This window comes from Dermochelys coriacea, chromosome 12, assembly GCF_009764565.3.
Source record: "Dermochelys coriacea isolate rDerCor1 chromosome 12, rDerCor1.pri.v4, whole genome shotgun sequence".
Lineage (NCBI taxonomy): Eukaryota > Metazoa > Chordata > Testudines > Dermochelyidae > Dermochelys > Dermochelys coriacea.
Window position 1 is genome coordinate 18,362,857 of NC_050079.1, and position 17,727 is coordinate 18,380,583.

A 17,727-nucleotide genomic window follows, 5' to 3' on the forward strand; every position below is an offset into this window, starting at 1 on the left:
TGTATTAGGGGTCTTCTGCAGTAGAAGACAGGCAGGCCCACTAGAGGCCCCCCCAACTATTTAAGGTGGTAGCAACCAATTGGTCTGTCCGTATTATTCTGTTTATCTTCAGGACATGGCGTAAAGCTCATCTAGTTACTTAGGCCCAGATTTTAAAAGATATTTTGGCACTGTCCACTCCACCTTGCAAGGCCCCTAATGGCCAGATTTGTTAAGGTATTTAGGTGCCTAAAGATGCAGATAGATGCCAAATAGGATTTTCAAAAGCACCAAACTGCCTAACTTCCATTGAAATCATGCCTGGCCTAGAACTTTTGAAAATGGGACTTAGACCTGACAATGGTGAGCAGAGCAATAACTAAATACCTTTAAAAATCTGGGCCTGGGAACTCATTTATACCTTAAAGGCACAGCTCTTCCCGGCATGAGGGGAAGGTGCATCATTTCAGGGGAAGCACTAGGAAACATTCTGGCTTAGTGAATTAGAATGCCTTCTAGCACTTCTGATCTGCAAGGGGAATACACCCTTCTGTGCATGCGGCATATTCCTCAGTACCCACTGGTCCTATACTATGAGCTCATGCTATGGACAAGGCCAAGTTTTCACCTCTTTTTCTCCTCCCTAGGGAGGAAGCAGTCCCTATGTTCCTCTGGCTTTGGACTGAGACTGCAGGGAAATGGGTTTTATTTTAGTTCATGTAGTATGACATTGCCATATATGTTGTGCTTTGTACATAGACTTAGAACACACTGAATATGCCTGTCAAGGTGCACAAACCCCTCTTTTAACAGCCACATGGGCTGCACATGTCCTTCCCTTCCTGGTCATGCAGCCATGCTTGTCAGATGTTCATTTTCTTCAATACCTGCTATTGCCTTCAACCAGCAAATTCGTGAAGTTGAGCCATGTGGGAAATGGAACGAATTTGCCTGTCTATAAATTTCAGATAAATGTTTCCATTAGACATCCCAGACACATGGTTTGTATTTAAAAATTCAAGAAGTTACTTTCCTTAAATAGTTTAGTAGCTATTTTATCAAAACATATAGACATAGGAATATCAGAAAAGACATTTAATAGCCATGTCCTATGGTATTCATACATACAGCAATTTTTGAAGCAGCATATCAAATTCTCTGGTTCTTCTTAACCTCCATTTACCAATTCCTGAAAATGGCTCCAAAGAATACTGGTTTTAGATTATGAAGAGTTACATCTAGTTAAAAGTCAATAAGTATTCTAAGAATATACACAAATTAAACAAAAAAAATTCTTTTACCATTAGTTAAGGTAACTCATCAATAAACTAAACCATAAAATCATTAAAAAGTACAAAGTTAAAGACTAAAAAGATTAAAATTAAAAGATTATGAAGTCAAGTACTCCCAAGTTTGGAAATGCCAGATTGATTGTTGTCCATGCAACCTTTAATTCGTTCGCTTGTACTATTTAACTAAAGCACTTGCATATTAGCTTTCTTCAATATATATCTGGTTGCCATTCTTATCTTTCGAATACTATGTTGACCAATATATAGAAAGGCATTAAATTAAACTGTGATCAGAACATGTTTTTTGGTAATTAAACTTCAGTTTTATTACAGCTTCTAAATTACTTCTTTTAATTGTCTGACAGTGAAAACTGAGTAGGGATTCGGACCTATAATTTCCCATGTTTTAAAAAAAGCTGGAAGTATTCATAAAGTCTCAGCCTCCAATTTGAAAGAAGCATGTAAACAATATACATGAAAAGTAATTCTGTATCTGAGAAAAGTAACAATTACCCTTTGAAAAGACACAGTGTAACTTGCCACAGGACAAGTCCAAAGAGCACAGTCAGCTTTCATTCCAGTTCCTCCTGGGATCCTTCACTGTAGTAATGTCCTGGTTGTCTGAGGTAAATCAGTTATCACAGGCAGCAGTTGCCATGACAACCAAGGCACTAGTGATTCTCCCCAAGTATGCAATTGAACTGGAGGGAGTGAGTGATGAATGGCTGATTACCTCTCATGTCACAATGTTACTGCTCAGGCACCAGCCGGGTGCAGCAAATGTGTGCTATGTGGGGAAGAAAAACAGGACTTCTAGTGTTTGTTTCCCCAAATTTTCTAAGAAACCAGCATACAAACACAAAATACAAATTGGAGATAATTTCACAAACATATTATTAGTACCTGAAATTTGGTTCAAATTCCCCCTGGCATGTTTACAATAAAGGGTTCTGAAAAAAGGTGATACAGTGAGATATAGGCCCTGTAAAAAAACATTGGGATGCAACAACTGCAAGACCTTAAAGTAGTATTTTTTTCCAGGAGAACCAGAAGATTCAGAACATATGGCCATTACATACATTTAGTAGGAACTATAGAATGTTTTATAAGGCATTTGGTGCAACTGACATGGAATACTGCTCACAGAAACAGGGCTGATAAATGAAATTTTCGTCATTCTTTGCAAAATATGGAATAAAAGTAGAGCATAAGATTAATATTTGCAATATAATCTTTCAGTAGTAAAAAAACAATTCCTTTTAATATCTGAGACCAATTCTGGTAGGTAGACACCTAGCTCATCCTCTCCAGAAAGAAGAACAAATTTTGCATGTGTAGGTTTTTATAAGATTGCACTTTATCCTTCTTGTTTTTTGGTACAAAGTTTTATACGTTCAAAATCTGACTTTCATTACACTAAGGCCACTTTACACTGCAGTGTAAAGGTGCCCTAAAGTGGCCATCAATGCAAACTTATGCCCTTTTAGATTGTAAAATCTTCAGGGCAGGGACCATGTCCTTATTATGTTTGTACATAGCTAGGCACAATGGGATTGAACCTCTGGGTGCCATCACAATTCAAATACATTATAATACTACTAATAAAGTAAGGCAGGGGCGGGCAAACTTTTTGGCTTGAGGGCCACATCATGGTCGCGAAACTGTATGGAGGGTCGGGTAGGGAAGGCTGTGCCTCCCCAAACAGCCTGCCCCCCTGTCCCCTATCCACCCAATCCCACTTCCCACCCCCTGACTGCCCCCTTCAGAACCCCTCACCCATCCAACCCCCCTGCTCCCTGTCCCCTGACTGCCCCCCCGGGATCCCCTGCCCCTTATCCCACCTCCCTGCCTCCTCACCATGCCGCTCAGAGCAGCAGGACTGGAAGCCATGCCACATGGCTGGAGCCAGCTGCTGCCCATGTGGCGGTGTAACTGCAGAGGAGGGGGGACAGAAGGGGAGGGGTCAGGGGCTAGCCTCCCCAACCGGGAGCTCAAGGGCCAGGCAAGATGGTCCTGCAGGCTGGATGTGGCCCGCAGGCTGTAGTTTGCCCACTTCTGAAGTAAGGCCTCTGTACACTGAAAAAGTGGTGTAAAAAATCTCTAATGTAAATGAGAATCAGATTCAGTATTTGGTTGGTCAAAAGGCTCAACATATAGCAAGCAACTGTGATTCAGTGCTGAGAAATCCAAATTAATGTCTAATCTCAAATTCCTACATTTTTGGATTTGTATGTGAGGCTGGAATTGCAGATTTGATGCTCTTGGTCTCAATTGGAGGTTGTAGAGTGCAACACTGTATATCTTCTCATATGATGATATTGTATAAGAATTTCAAAGGCAACTGTGTCGCGGTATGATATAACTGTAGCTTGTACACACAGAAAACAGGGGAAAGGGCTGAATCTGAATTATTATATCATGGTCACTGAATTATTATGGTTCAAATCAATATATTTGCAACAAAGATACTATGGTAATTCAAAATACATGAGATTTTGTGCTGAAGAAAATTTTTAGGAATTAAACAATGCTATACATTCATTCTTTAGGTACAATTATGCAATCAACGTGTGCAGTCTGAAGTCAGATATGGAATCTCTTCCTTATGGAGATTTGACTGAAGTAAGTCTCATTATGCAATCTAGTAAAATATTGGCACATATTCTGGAGAGCTGTTAAACTCTCCATAGTAAAAAGTTGACGATAGAGTCCCATAATGTCCAATTTTCAACTCACTTGCACTCCAGTTTATATTCTCCCCCACCCGCCAATTTTTTTTTTTTACATTCCACACTAAATCCCAGGCTAGATTTTTTTTTTAAGTTTTAGAGAAAGGGGATTTCAAAATATTTTAAAAAAATCATAGAATATTAGGGTTGGAAGGGACCTCGGGAGGTCATCTAGTCCAACCCTCTGCTCAAAGCAGGACCAATCCCCAGATTTTGCCCCAGATCCCTAAATGGCCCCCTCAAGGATTGAACTCACAACCCTGGGTTTAGCAGGCCAATGTTCAAACCACTGAGCTATCCCTCCCCTCATATTTCTAGTTCTATGATTGAACAAAATAAATTTTACAAATATGAACTGAATGTAAACCATGCACTGTGATCTTTCTAAAATTGCAGACAAGCTGAATACATCCTGGTAGTGTGATTATCCCACAACCCAAAGCTTATGGCTCCACTCTCCTAGGAGTAAAAAAAATTCTAATTGAGCCCTATCCAACTGCCAAGCCCCTATCCAGCTTCCCCAACAGCTTCTACAAAGTAGTTCTGTGTTGTCAAGTCAAAAATCTGCAACATACTGAAAACAAAATGTGGGGGCAGCATAAAATATTTTTATTTTTTATTAAACTTTTTCAATTTTTTTTTTATAACAAACCAAACAAGTTCTAGGTTCCAACATACAAAACAAGTACAAAAAGTATTATACACCACAAAAGAGAAAATACCCCACAGTACTCATATTCCCACATATTAACTGCACTATTCCTAGCACACAAATTTTATGGCCCATATGAAAGCAGAAAACAAACAAAGAGCAAAGGGGACAGTGAAAGATTATGGATTTATCTCCCGCCTTCTTTTATCCAGACCAGTATAAAATAAATGAATTTAATATGAAAATAAATACAGGGACCACTGTATTCTTTGTATTATTCATATTTGCTTAAATAAAACCCTGTATTTTTAATGTTTAAATGAAGCTGCCATAGAATTTCGAGTCTGTGACAACAGAGTGCTTCTGCATAATCCAGAGATCCAGTTTGCCACAGAGTATACAGGGTGATAGGCAGCAGTGATAGTCTATCTGCTACCAGTATGTGCATACATATTCCTACTACCTGGTTGAGGAGCACTCTCAACTATCAACCATGCTATCTAAGTGTTGCTCTTGTGGCCTAAACGAAAGCCTGCTGAAGTCAATTGAAAAACTCACTGTCACATCATCAGGATTTGAATCTAGCCCTAATCCTCAAGAAAGCCTTAATGGACATAAAATAATGTTATGCTGCTGCTTAAAGAAAAGAAAAGAAAAAAAAACCCAAGTGACATCTATTTTTTATTAAATGAAAAAAATCAAAGTTGTGTTATAGGAGTAATATCTGTTTTATGAAAACATTCTTAACACAGCTGACATAACCCTGAAAAGCATCCTCCAGCAGAAAAAAGGATGACTGATAATTCATTGTATGTATTTATTTTACAAATTTCTACTGTAGTAGTTCTATAATTTAATGCAATAGCACCCACCTCTTCAAATATTTTCAATAGTTTGTCTGGGTGGTTTCTAGACTTCCTGTACTGGATCTGTTACCAAGGCTAAAAAATATCTTCTTTGTAGCACATTCTCAGGGCACAATTGCCCCAAAAATATTACAATTCACCTATTACTGTTTGTCAACTATCCTGTCAAGCGTTATTTGTTAGTGGGCCTTAGAGTCCAATTTGACTTTCTTTTTATGTTGTCTTCATCAATTGCAGGTCACATTTGTGACAGATTATTCCCCAAATGGGTGAGAATTTACTACTCAGAGCCTTTCATAACATATTTCTTGTACAGTATCCTCTGGAGATGAAGTTGTACACAAATAACTGTGCACCTAGCTCTCAAGTCCTGTAAGGAAAATGGGTTCACGTCCTCACAGACAAAGAAACAAAGACATACTAGCTGAACGAACATAGAAGAGTTCGCTCCAGGTCTTTAAATATACAAAGAAGCCATTATCTTCTGGGAAACAGATTTGGGAGAATCGTAGTATTCCTTGAGCTGTTTCACTGCAGAGTCAATGTTCCTGTGAATCTCCGTAATTACTGTTTGCCAGTCATTTATAACTGATTCCTGACGCAATTGTGTAAAATGAAGTCAATGGAGCTATATCAAGTTACAGCAACTGAGTCTCTGACCCTGAATCTTTAGATCAATATTTCTCAACTGGTGAGTTGCAATATCCAGAAGGGTCATGGAAAGCAATTAGGAGGGTCATAAGGCATTGAAAATTTTATTACAATCTAAAACAAAGAAAATCTCTCATCCCTACTTGCTATACACCTTTACACTTCAAGGTCAAGTATTCTCTGTCAACCTCCTGAAATACATACGCAAATAAATTATACAAGTTTATAGCTGATATTTAAAAATAAAACTTACTTTTATCAAAAATGTAAGGAGCTCATGAAAATCTTGACTTCAGATAAGGGATTGCCAACCTGAAAAAGTTGAGAAATAAGGTTTAGATAACAAAGATTTCCTTTTTGCAATGAAAGCTTCCCTCCTTATCTCTTTTTCGTCAGTCACTTTTCTAAATTGTTCTGGTTTTGGTCCATAAAACCAATACTGATAGTACTGATGATCAAATATTGTAATAGTTTAACTGATGGATTTTGCATTTTTTTCTGTTTGCTTGCTATCTGGGAACAGATCATGAAATTTTCAAATGATTTCATTATTTGAAATTAGTCAAAATTGTCTTGGTCTGCAAATTACAGTTTGCAGTATTATCTGCAGATTCAAAATACAAACTGCAAATATTACAAAAAATGCACAAATTGTGAATTGTGTGTTCAACAGATATAGCTAACTCAACTTACCAACTAGCCAAACAGCATGAATTTCAAGTTGTATAAATTTGTTTAGTAGTCACTGTTTACACTGTTCTGATTAGTCACTGAAGTGATCCAATCAGGGAACAGAAACAGTACCACCTGACCTCAATCACCTTCTCCTCCTTCTTAGGCTCTGAACCTCTTGACACCTTAAAAATCTCTTTTATAAGCTGCTCTAGAAAGTTTCTTTATATGTATGTCTTAAATGTATGTCTTAGTGGGACTCATATGATTGTACCTTGCACTTGTATTTCAGGGTTAAGAAAGGCATAGGTTCAAGTTCAACATCAAGATTTGAGTTAACACTAATGTTAATGCTCTCATGCGGTGTTGAGGCTAGAATATTGTTAAAGGTGGGGACCTTGAGATTGTGTTAAATCATATTCCTTTTTCCATATCTGGTGGCTGTCCCTGTGGAAGTTATAGAATCTATGGCACCTTTTAAAAAGTAAAAGGTAACTCTACTGATCCAGCTAACTGTCAGCGAAACATATTCAAACTGTTATGAGGTATTATTAAGTGTACAATAGTTGTCATACTTGCCTAATCACTGCACTATCAGTATCTGATCCATTGCTGTAAAGTGCTTTGATATACCTTGTATTTGAAAGGTACTATTTAAAATTAAGACACTATGCTGCAATTTCTTATCAGAACCTCCTGTTATTCTTTTCCATATAAAGTGGTCCTGTAGTACCTTTGGACTACTACACAGAGAGGTTCATCAGTTTAATGCTCCTTCCTGTCAGAATTCATTCCACTAGAGGAATGACCCTCTCTTCTAGGAATTTTCATTTAATCGATTCCTGGACCTAACAGGGTGAAGGATCAGAGAACTAAAGTTACTAGAAAGTAGAAATGGGTACAATCCACGAAGTTTAGATCTGGCTTCGATGGGGAAATTCACAAGGTTCAGGGTCACTTGAATCCAGGTAACACCCATCTCTACTAGAAAATTATCTTAACTGTAATCATAATTTTACTGATTTCAGAGTAGCAGCCATGTTAGTCTGTATCTGCAAAAATAACAGGCACCTTAGATTGTGGCACCTTAGATTCTAACAAATTTATTAGAGCATAATCTTTCGTGGGCTACAGCCCATTTCATCGGATGCATAGAATGGAACATATAGTAAGATACAGATAAGTTGGAAGTTACCATACAAACGGTGAGAGGATAAATAGTTAAGATGAGCTATTATCAGCAGGAGAAAAAAAACTTTTGTAGTGATAATCAAGATGGTCAATTTAGACAGTTGACAAGAAGGTCTGACGATACTTAACCTAAGGAAATGGACCATTATGATCATCTAGTCTGACCTCCTGCACAATGCAGGCCAGAGAATTTCACCCACCCACTCCTGCGAAAAACCTCTCACCTACGTCTGAGCTATTGAAGTCTTCAAATCGTGGTTTAAAGACTTCAAGGAGCAGAGAATCCTCCACCAAGTGACCCGTGCCCCATACTACAGAGGAAGGCGAAAAACCTCCAGGGCCTCTTCCAATCTGCCCTGGAGGAAAATTCCTTCCCGACCCCAAATATGGCAATCAGCTAAACCCTGAGCATATGGGCAAGATTCACCTGCCAAATACTACAGAAAATTCTTTCTGGGAAACTCAGATCCTACCCCACCTAACATCCCATCACAGGCCATTGGGCCTATTTACCATGAATATTTAATTACCAAAATCATGTTATCCCATCATACCATCTCCTCCATAAACTTACCGAGTTTAATCTTAAAGCCATATAGATCTTTTGCCCTCACTGCTTCCCTTGGAAGGCTATTCCAAAACTTCACTCCTCTGATGGTTAGAAACCTTCATCTAATTTCAAGTCTGAACTTCCCAATGACCAGTTTATATCCATTTGTTCTTGTGTCCACATTGGTACTGAGTTTAAATAATTCCTCTCCCTCTCCAGTATTTATCCCTCTGATATAATTATAGAGAGCAATCATATCTCCCCTCAACCTTCTTTTAGTTAGGCTAAACAAGCCAAGCTCCTTGAGCCTCCTTTCATAAGACAAGTTTTCCATTCCTTGGATCATCCTAGTAGCCCTTCTCTGTACCTGTTCCAGTTTGAAGTCATCCTTCTAAAACATGGGAGACCAGGAGTGCACACAGTATTCCAGGTGAGGTCTCACCAGTGCCTTGTATAATGGTACTAAAACCTCCTTATCCATACTGGAAATACCTCTCCGGATGCATCCCAAGACCGCATTAGCTTTTTTCACAGCCATATCACATTGGCAGCTCATAGTCATCCTATGATCAACCAATACTCCAAGGTCCTTCTCCTCCTCCGTTACTTCTAATTGATGCGTCCCCAGCTTATAACTAAAATTCTTGTTATTAATCCCTAAATGCATGACCTTACACTTCTCATTATTAAATTTCATCCTATTACTATTACTCCAGTTTACAAGGTCATCCAGATCCTCCTGTATGATATCCCGGTCCTTCTCTAAATTGGCAATGCCTCCCAGCTTTGTATCATCCACAAACTTTATTAGCACACTCCCACTTTTTGTGCCGTGGTCAATAATAAAAAGATTAAATAAGATTGGTCCCAAAACTGATCCCTGAGGAACTCCACTGGTAACCTCCCTCCAGCCTGACAGTTCACCTTTCATTAGGACCCGTTGTAGTCTCCCCTTTAACCAATTCCTTATCCACCTTTCAATCTTCATATTGATCCCCATCTTTTCCAATTTAACTAATAATTCCCCATGTGGCATGGTATCAAACGCCTTACTGAAATTTAGGTAAATTAGATCCACTGTGTTTCCTTTGTCTAAAAAATCTGTTACTTTCTCAAAAAAGGAGATCAGGTTGGTTTGGCATGATCTACCTTTTGTAAAACCATGTTGTATTTTGTCCCATTTACCATTGACTTCAATGTCCTTAACTACTTTCTTCTTCAAAATTTTTTCCAAGACCTTGCACACTACAGATGTCAAACTAACAGGCCTATAGTTACCCGGATCACTTTTTTTCCCTTTCTTAAAAATAGGAACTATGTTAGCAATTCTCCAATCATACAGTACAACCCCTGAGTTTACAGATTCATTAAAAATTTTTGCTAATGAACTTGCAATTTCAGGTGCCAATTCCTTTAATATTCTTGGATGAAGATTATCTGGGCCCCCCAATTAGTCCCATTAAGCTGTTTGAGTTTCACTTCTACCTCAGATATGGTAATATCTACCTCCATATCCTCAGTCCCATTTGTCATGCTACCATTATCCCTAAGATCCACGTTAGCCTTATTAAAGACTGAGGCAAAGTATTTGTTTAGATATTGGGCCATGCCTAGATTATCCTTGACCTCCACTCCATCCTCAGTGTTTAGCAGTCCCACTTCTTCTTTCTTTGTTTTCTTCTTATTTTTGTGTCTCTAGAACCTTTTACTATTGGTTTTAATTCCCTTTCCAAGGTCCAATTCTACTTGACTTTTAGCCTGTCTCACTTTATCCCAACATGTTCTGACCTCAATAAGGTAGCTTTCCTTGCTGATCCCTCCCATCTTCCACTCCCTGTATGCTACACGGCTGCTACTCTGAAACCTGCTTTTTCTTAATCACCTCTCTGAGATGCTTGCTCATCCATCTTAGTCTACAATTCCTACCTATGAATTTTTTCCCCTTTCTTGGGATGCAGGCTTCTGATAGCTTCTTCAGCTTTGATTTTTAAAGTAATCCCAGGCCTCCTCTACCTTTAGATCATAAATTCTTCAGTCCAATCCACTTCCCCAACTAATTTCCTTAATTTTTGAAAGTCAGCCTTTTGAAATCAAAAACCCTAGTTGCAGATTTATTTTTGTTAATCCTTCCATTCAGTTTGAACTGAATTAGCTCATGATCACTTGAATCAAGATTATCCCCTACAACCATTTCTTCTATGAAGTCCTCGCTACTCACCAAAATCAAATCTAAAATGGCATCTCCTCTAGTCAGTTCAGCAACTACTTGATGAAGGAATCCATCAGCTATCACATTTAGGAAAATCTGAGCCCTATTATTATTACTAGCACTCGTCCTCCAGTCTATATCTGGGAAGTTAGAGTCTCCCATGATCACACAGTTTCCATTAGTATTTACTTTATTAAAAACATTAAAAAGGGTGCTATCCATATCCAAATTAGATCCCAGCGGTCTATAGCACACCCCAAGCACTATCCCAGGGGAAGCTCTAATAGTTTTCTTCCCCAATGCAATTTTTGCCCAGACAGACTCTGTCTTATCCATTCCATCTCTTCTTATTTTTTTACATTCTACCTCATCATTGATATACAATGCTACTCCATCACCTTTACCTTTATTTCGGTCTTTCCTAAACAGCACATACCCTTCAAATACCTGTAGTCCAGTCATGACTACTATTCCACCATGTTTCTGTTATCCCTATAATATCTGGTTTCACTTCCTGCACCAGTAGTTCATTTTGTTACCTAGGCTCCTCGCATTGGTATACAAACATCTTAATTTTTGCTGTTTGGCCTCACTCATATTCTGTACCCTATTAGGCACAGTCATTCTACAGCCAGTATAACTTATTAGACTGGTATCCACACTGCCCTTCCTCCTTATATACATTCTCCTACCCACGGCTGTATCCTTTCTTACTTTGTTTTCTTCCCTTCCAATGGTAAAATCTGGCGTGGAGATTCAATATGTGTAATGACTCAGCCACTCCCAGTCTCTATTCAAACCCAAGTTAATGGTATCTAGTTTGCATATTAATTCAAGCTCAGCAGTTTCTCATTGAAGTCTGTTTTTGAAGCTTTTCTGTTGCAAAATTGCCACCTTTAAATCTTTTACTGAGTGGCCAGAGAGCTTGAAGTGTTCTCCTACCGGTTTTTGAATGTTATGATTCCTGATGTCAGATTTGGGTCCATTTATTCTTTTGCATAGAGGCTGTCTGGTTTGGCTAATATACATGGCAGAGGGGCATTGCTGGCACATGATGGCATATATCACATGGTAGATGTGCAGGTGAACGAGCCCCTGATGGCGTGGCTAATGTGATTAGGTCCTATGGTGGTGTCACTTGAATAAATATGTGGACAGAGTTGGCATCGGGCTTTGTTGCAAGGATAGGTTCCTGGGTTAGTGTTTTTGTTGTGTGGTTGCTGGTAAGTATTTGCTTCAGGTTGGGGGCCTGTCTGTAAGCGAGGACTGGTCTGTCTCCCAAGATCTGTGAGAGTGAGGGATCATTTTTCAGGATAGGTTGTAAATCTTTGATGTCTGGTCTTCCCTTTTTAGGGCTACTAGTCCTCTTCTTACCCTTTCTATGGGTATGTCTACACTACAAAATTAGGTCGATTCTATAGAAGTCGATTTATACAGTCGATTATATGTGTCCACACTAAGCACATTAAGTTGGCAGAGTGTGTCCTCACTACCATGGATAGCATCGACTTACGGAGCAGTGCACTATAGGTAGCTATCCCACAGTTCCCACAGTCTCTGCCGCCCACTGGAATTCTGGGTTAAGCTCCCAATGCCTGATGGGGCAAAAACATTGCCGCAGGTGGTTTTGGGTACATGTCGTCAGTCGCCCCTCCCTCTGTGAAAGCAACGGCAGACAATCGTTTTGCACCTTTTTTCCGTGCAGATGCCATACCACGGCAAGCATGGAGCCTATTCAGCTCAGCTCACCGTCACTACTGCTGTTGTGTCCTGGGTGCTGCTGTCAGCAGACAGTGCAGTACGACTGCTAACCATCATCATCCACCTCTTCCACTGCAACTGTACTCTCCTGCTCTTGTAAATGAGCTCAGTCTCAATAGCAAATTTCTCCATATTGTTGTCATCCACCTCTTCCGCTGCAACTCTGCTCTCCTGGTGCCATGAATCCACCTCACAGGTCCTCTCGTCGTTCTGTATAAGCTTCTATTCTCGTGACATCCATCATCATCCACCGCTTCCGCTGCAACTCTGCTGTCCTGCAGATGCCATACCATGGCAAGCATGGAGCCTGCTCAGCTCACTGCTGCTGTTGTGAGCATTGTAAACACCTCACACATAATCCTGGAGTATATGCAAAACCGGGCTAAGAGATGCCAGCATGAGGATGATTTTGATGACATGGACACAGAGGTTCCTGAAAGCACGTACTGTGGCAATTGGAACATCATGGTGGCAGTGGGGCTGGCTGATACAGTGGAACAGTGATTCTGGGCCTGGCAAACAAGCACAGGCTGGTGGGACCGCATAGTGTTGCGGGTATGGGATGATTCACAGTGGCTGCAAAACTTTTGCATGCGTAAGGCCACTTTCCTGGAACTCTGTGAGTTGCTTTGCCCCGCCCTGAAGTGCAGGAATACCAAGATGAGAGCAACCCTCACAGTTGAGAAGTGAGTGGTGACAGCCTTATGAAAGATTGCAACGCCTGACTGCTACCGGTCAGTCAGGAATCAATTTGGAGTGGGCAAATCTACCATGGGGGCTGCTGTGATCCAAGTAGCCAATGCAATCATTGACGTTCTGTTATCAAGGGTAGTGACTCTGGGAAATGTGCAGGTCATAGTGGATGGCTTTGCTGCAATGGGGTTCCCTAACTGTGGTGGGGCGATAGACGGAATGCATATCCCTATCCTGGCACCGGACCACCTTGCCAACCAGTACATAAAACGCAAGTGGTTCTTCTCAATGGTGCTGCAAGCACTGGTGGATCACAAGGGACATTTCACCAACATCAACATGGGATGGCCGGGAAAGTTGCATGACGCTCACATCCAGGAACTCCAGGCTGTTTGAGCAGCTGCAAGAAGGGACTTACTTCCCAGACCAGAAAATTACCGTTGGGGATGTTGAAATGCCAAAAGTTATCCTTGGGGACCCAGCCTACCCCTTGCTCCCATGGCTCATGAAGCCGTACAAAGGCAGCCTGGACAATAGTAAGGAGCAGTTCAACTATAGGCTGAGCAAGTGCAGAATGGTGGCAGAATGTGCCTTTGGATGTTTAAAAGCCTGCTGGCGCTGTTTGCTGACTAGGTCAGACCTCAGCGCAACCAACATTCCTATTGTTATTGTTGCTTGCTGTGTGCTCCATAATATCTGTGAGAGTAAGGGGGAAGATGTTTATGGCAGGGTGGGAGGTTGAAGCAAATGAGCAGCCAGACACCAGGGTGATTAGAAGAGCACAGCAAGGCGCGCTGTGCATCAGAGAGGCTTTGAAAACCAGTTTCATGACTGCCAGGCTTCGGTGTGACAGTTGTGTGTACTTCTCCTTGATGAAAACCTGCCCCCTTTGTTGATTTTAATTCCTTGTAAGCCAACTACCCTCTGCCCTTCAAAATAAAGTAATTATTGTTTTGAAACCATGCATTATTTCTTTATTAATTAAAAAAAAGGGAGATAACTGACAAGGTAGCCTGGGGGAGGGGCAGGGAGGAGGGAAGGACAAGGCCACATGGCTTATTATAGCCACATTACAAATGATACTGTTTGAATGACAGCCTTCAACTTGGGCCATCCTCTGGAGTGGAGTGGCTGGGTGCCTAGAGCCTTCCCTCCCCCATCCCTGCGTTCTCAGGTGTCTGGGTGAGGAGGATATGGAACTTGGGGAGGAGTTCAGGCGGTTGTACAATGGATGCAGCAGGAGTCTGTGCTCTTGTTGGCCTTCCTGCAGCTGCACCAGATGCTTCATCATGCCCGTTTGCTTCCCCATTAGCCTTAGCATCACCTCCTGCCTCCGCTCTTCATGATCCTGCCTCTGCTCTTCGCACTCACATAATGCTTTCCTAGCCTCTAACACTGAATTCTTCCATGCATTCAGCTGTACCCTATCAGTGCAGGAGGACTGCATGAGCTCGGAAAACATGTCATTGTGAATGCATTTTTTCGCCTTCTAATCTGCAATAACCTCAGGGACAGAGATGATAGGGGGAGCCTAGAAACATTTGCACCTGGTGGGAGATAAAAAGGGAGAGTAAAATTTAAGATGATACATTTCTGAGAACAAAAGGGAGACTCTTTCACAGTGAATCAAGCAATTCACAGCAGGCAGCACATGTGCTTTAGGTACAAGGTCGCATTTTGTCTTTTATATTGAGTGCCTGCTGGTATGGTGACACTTCACACACAGCTGGACAACAGAATTCGGTTTCCAGGCAGTCATGGTAAGGCAAAGGTTACGCGGGGTTGGCTTCTTACTCATAACATGTGAGAATGGTTTCAAACTGCAGAGTCATCCTTTCCCATAGCAAGCAATGGGTTGGATTTCACATTTAAAAGGAGGGGCTGCGGTTTTCGGGTGGATGTGCAGCACACACCTCCCCCTACCTCACCGCATGACTATTCTCTGGGATGATCCCTTTTAGCTAAGCGCAAACAGCCCAGCATGAACGGAGTCCTTTTACTGTTCCCTTATAAAAATCCCCCTATTTCAACCAGGTGACCATGAATGATATCACTCTCCTCAGGCTAACACAGAAAGATATAGAACAAATGTTGCTTGAATGTGACCAAAACCCAGGACCATTCGCTGCCATGCTTTGTGCTGTAATGATTCCAGAATACTTTCAGTGTACCTCCAGGAAAGCTTCATGGAGATGTCCCTGGAGGATTCCCGCTCCATCCCCGGAAACGTGAACAGATTTTTCCAGTAGCTGTACTGGCCACGAATGCATCCCAATTCTTCAGGGCAAATCAAACATTAAACACTATTGCTTTTAAACCCTATACTATAGTTACGAATGTGCACTCACCAGAGGTGCCTTCTCCAGCTTCAGGGTCAGGGATCCTGCCTTCAGAGGGTATTGGCTCCAGGGTGATGAAAAGGCCCTGGCTGCTGGGGAAAACAGATTCACTGCTTGCCTGCTGCACATTCTCCTCCTCCTCCTCTTCCTCATCCACAAAATCCTCCTCCCTGTTGCATGAGACTCCCCCCTTGCAGGTGTCCACAGACAGTGGTGGGGTAGTTGTAGGGTCCCCTCCTAGAATGGCATGCAGCTGATCATAGAAGCGGCATGTATGGGGCTTTGACCCGGAGTGACCATTTGCCTCCTTTGTCTTTTGGTAGGCTTGCCTCAGCTCCTAAACTTTCACGCAGCACTGCTGTGTGTCCCTGTTGTAGCCTCTCTCCAACATGCACTGTGAGATTTTGGCAAATATATTTGCATTTCTTCTTTTTGATCAGAGTTCTGCCTGCAGAGATGCTTCTCCCTATACAGCAATCAGATCCAGTGTCTCCCTTTCAGTCCATGCTGGAGCTTGTTTACGATTCTGGGGGGACTGCATCATCACCTGTGCTGCCAAGTTTGACACGTTGACCAAACAGGAAATGAAATTCAAAAGTTCCCGGGGCTTTTCCTGTGTACCTGGCTAGTCCATCAGAGTTCAACGTGCTGTCCAGAGCGGTCACAATGGAGCACTCTGGGATAGCTCCCGGAGGCCAATACCATTGATTTGCATCTGCAGTACCCCAAATTTGACCCAGCAAGGTCGATTTTAGCACTACTCCCCTCACCAGGGAGGAGTACAGAAGTCGATTTTAAGAGCCCTTTAAGTCAAGGGAACAGGGTTGGTTGTGTGGACACATTCATTTTAAAATCGACCTAACACAGCTAAATTCAACCTAACCCCGTAGTGTAAACCAGGCCTATGTCTTTCATCTTTCCCTCAACCCTTTTATCTCAACAAGCTGGTGAGAATGAAGTGGATGCTATGCTAAACTCATTTAAAGCTTCCCTTTTTATTATCTGTTTTACACTCTGTCATACTACATGCCTCTCTGAGCGGACATTAAATAATGCAACCTAATGCTAAGGGTGCTGCGATCATTTGATTCAACAATGCTTTCCTCATGGCTTGTTAGTTTAATTTTTTATTGAAAACTTAACTAGGAACATAAAGCATATTCCAACTTAAGGCTCAGTTGTATCTTTCAATCAATGACTCACTTTCTGGTTGGCTTCAAGCTGTTTGGCACAGCAGGAAGTTCGGAGGCACTGGGCTTTAGGGGGAGTGCACCTACAATTACGCCCTTTAAAGGCTATTTGTTCTTTTTATAGCATATTGATATTTTGTTGCAGTGAGGTTAGATTTTTAATTAGCTCTGCTGTAACAATAACTAGCACAGCAATTTGAATAATATTAACCAAAAACTTGTTGGAAGAGTCTGATCCCTTTTTCAGAACTAAAGAAAAAGTCAGCTGCTACTTATGGATCTGATCTTACATGCCATCTGTGTACAGAACTACTTTTGAGGTCTACAGAATTTCTGCATGCAAAGGTCTTAGAAGACTGGGTGTCAACTGATTTTGGATCCTCAATTTGAAAAACTTAGGGTCTGATTTTTCAGAATGCTTAGAATTTAATGGTACTTTATATGTTCAGAGCAGAGCTCCCATTGACGTTAGTTGTAGTGGTGAGCATTCAGCACTTTTGCAAATCAGATAACAGAAGTCTCATATTAGGTACTGAGAATATAGGAACACAGTGATCACCTGTTAAAATTTTCATTTACATGACCTGCCTTTCATCATATAGGAAATCTGTGGCAGATGCAGGAATAGAATAAAATTTTCCAGGATGGTATTTAGCTGCTTTAACCACAAGACAATCCTTTCTCATTAATTACACACCTTCCGAGAACTGTAACAAATGAAGCAGGAATCCTACAGACAGCAGCGGCAGGGGGATATCAAGAAGTTAGGCAGAGGTCCTGTGGAAGAAATCATAGAATCATAGAATCATAGAATATCAGGGTTGGAAGGGACCCCAGAAGGTCATCTAGTCCAACCCCCTGCTCAAAGCAGGACCAAGTCCCAGTTAAATCATCCTAGCCAGGGCTTTGTCAAGCCTGACCTTAAAAACCTCTAAGGAAGGAGATTCTACCAC

At 41.2% G+C, this 17,727-nt stretch overlaps 1 protein-coding gene across 9 annotated transcripts in view; it reads left to right on the plus strand.

The window, feature by feature from the left end:
* Window positions 1-17,727, plus strand: part of ABCC12 (ATP binding cassette subfamily C member 12) — a 112,229-nt gene that overhangs the window by 39,806 nt on the left and 54,696 nt on the right. For all 9 annotated transcript variants that reach the window (XR_006275077.1, XR_006275078.1, XM_038368317.2 and 6 more), the window contains one exon: window positions 3,821-3,893. Coding sequence is in view for 7 of the 9 variants with exons in the window: in XM_038368317.2 (XP_038224245.2) it covers window positions 3,821-3,893 (73 nt within the window). In the remaining 2 variants the exon portion in view is untranslated. The remainder of the gene's footprint in view (window positions 1-3,820; window positions 3,894-17,727) is intronic.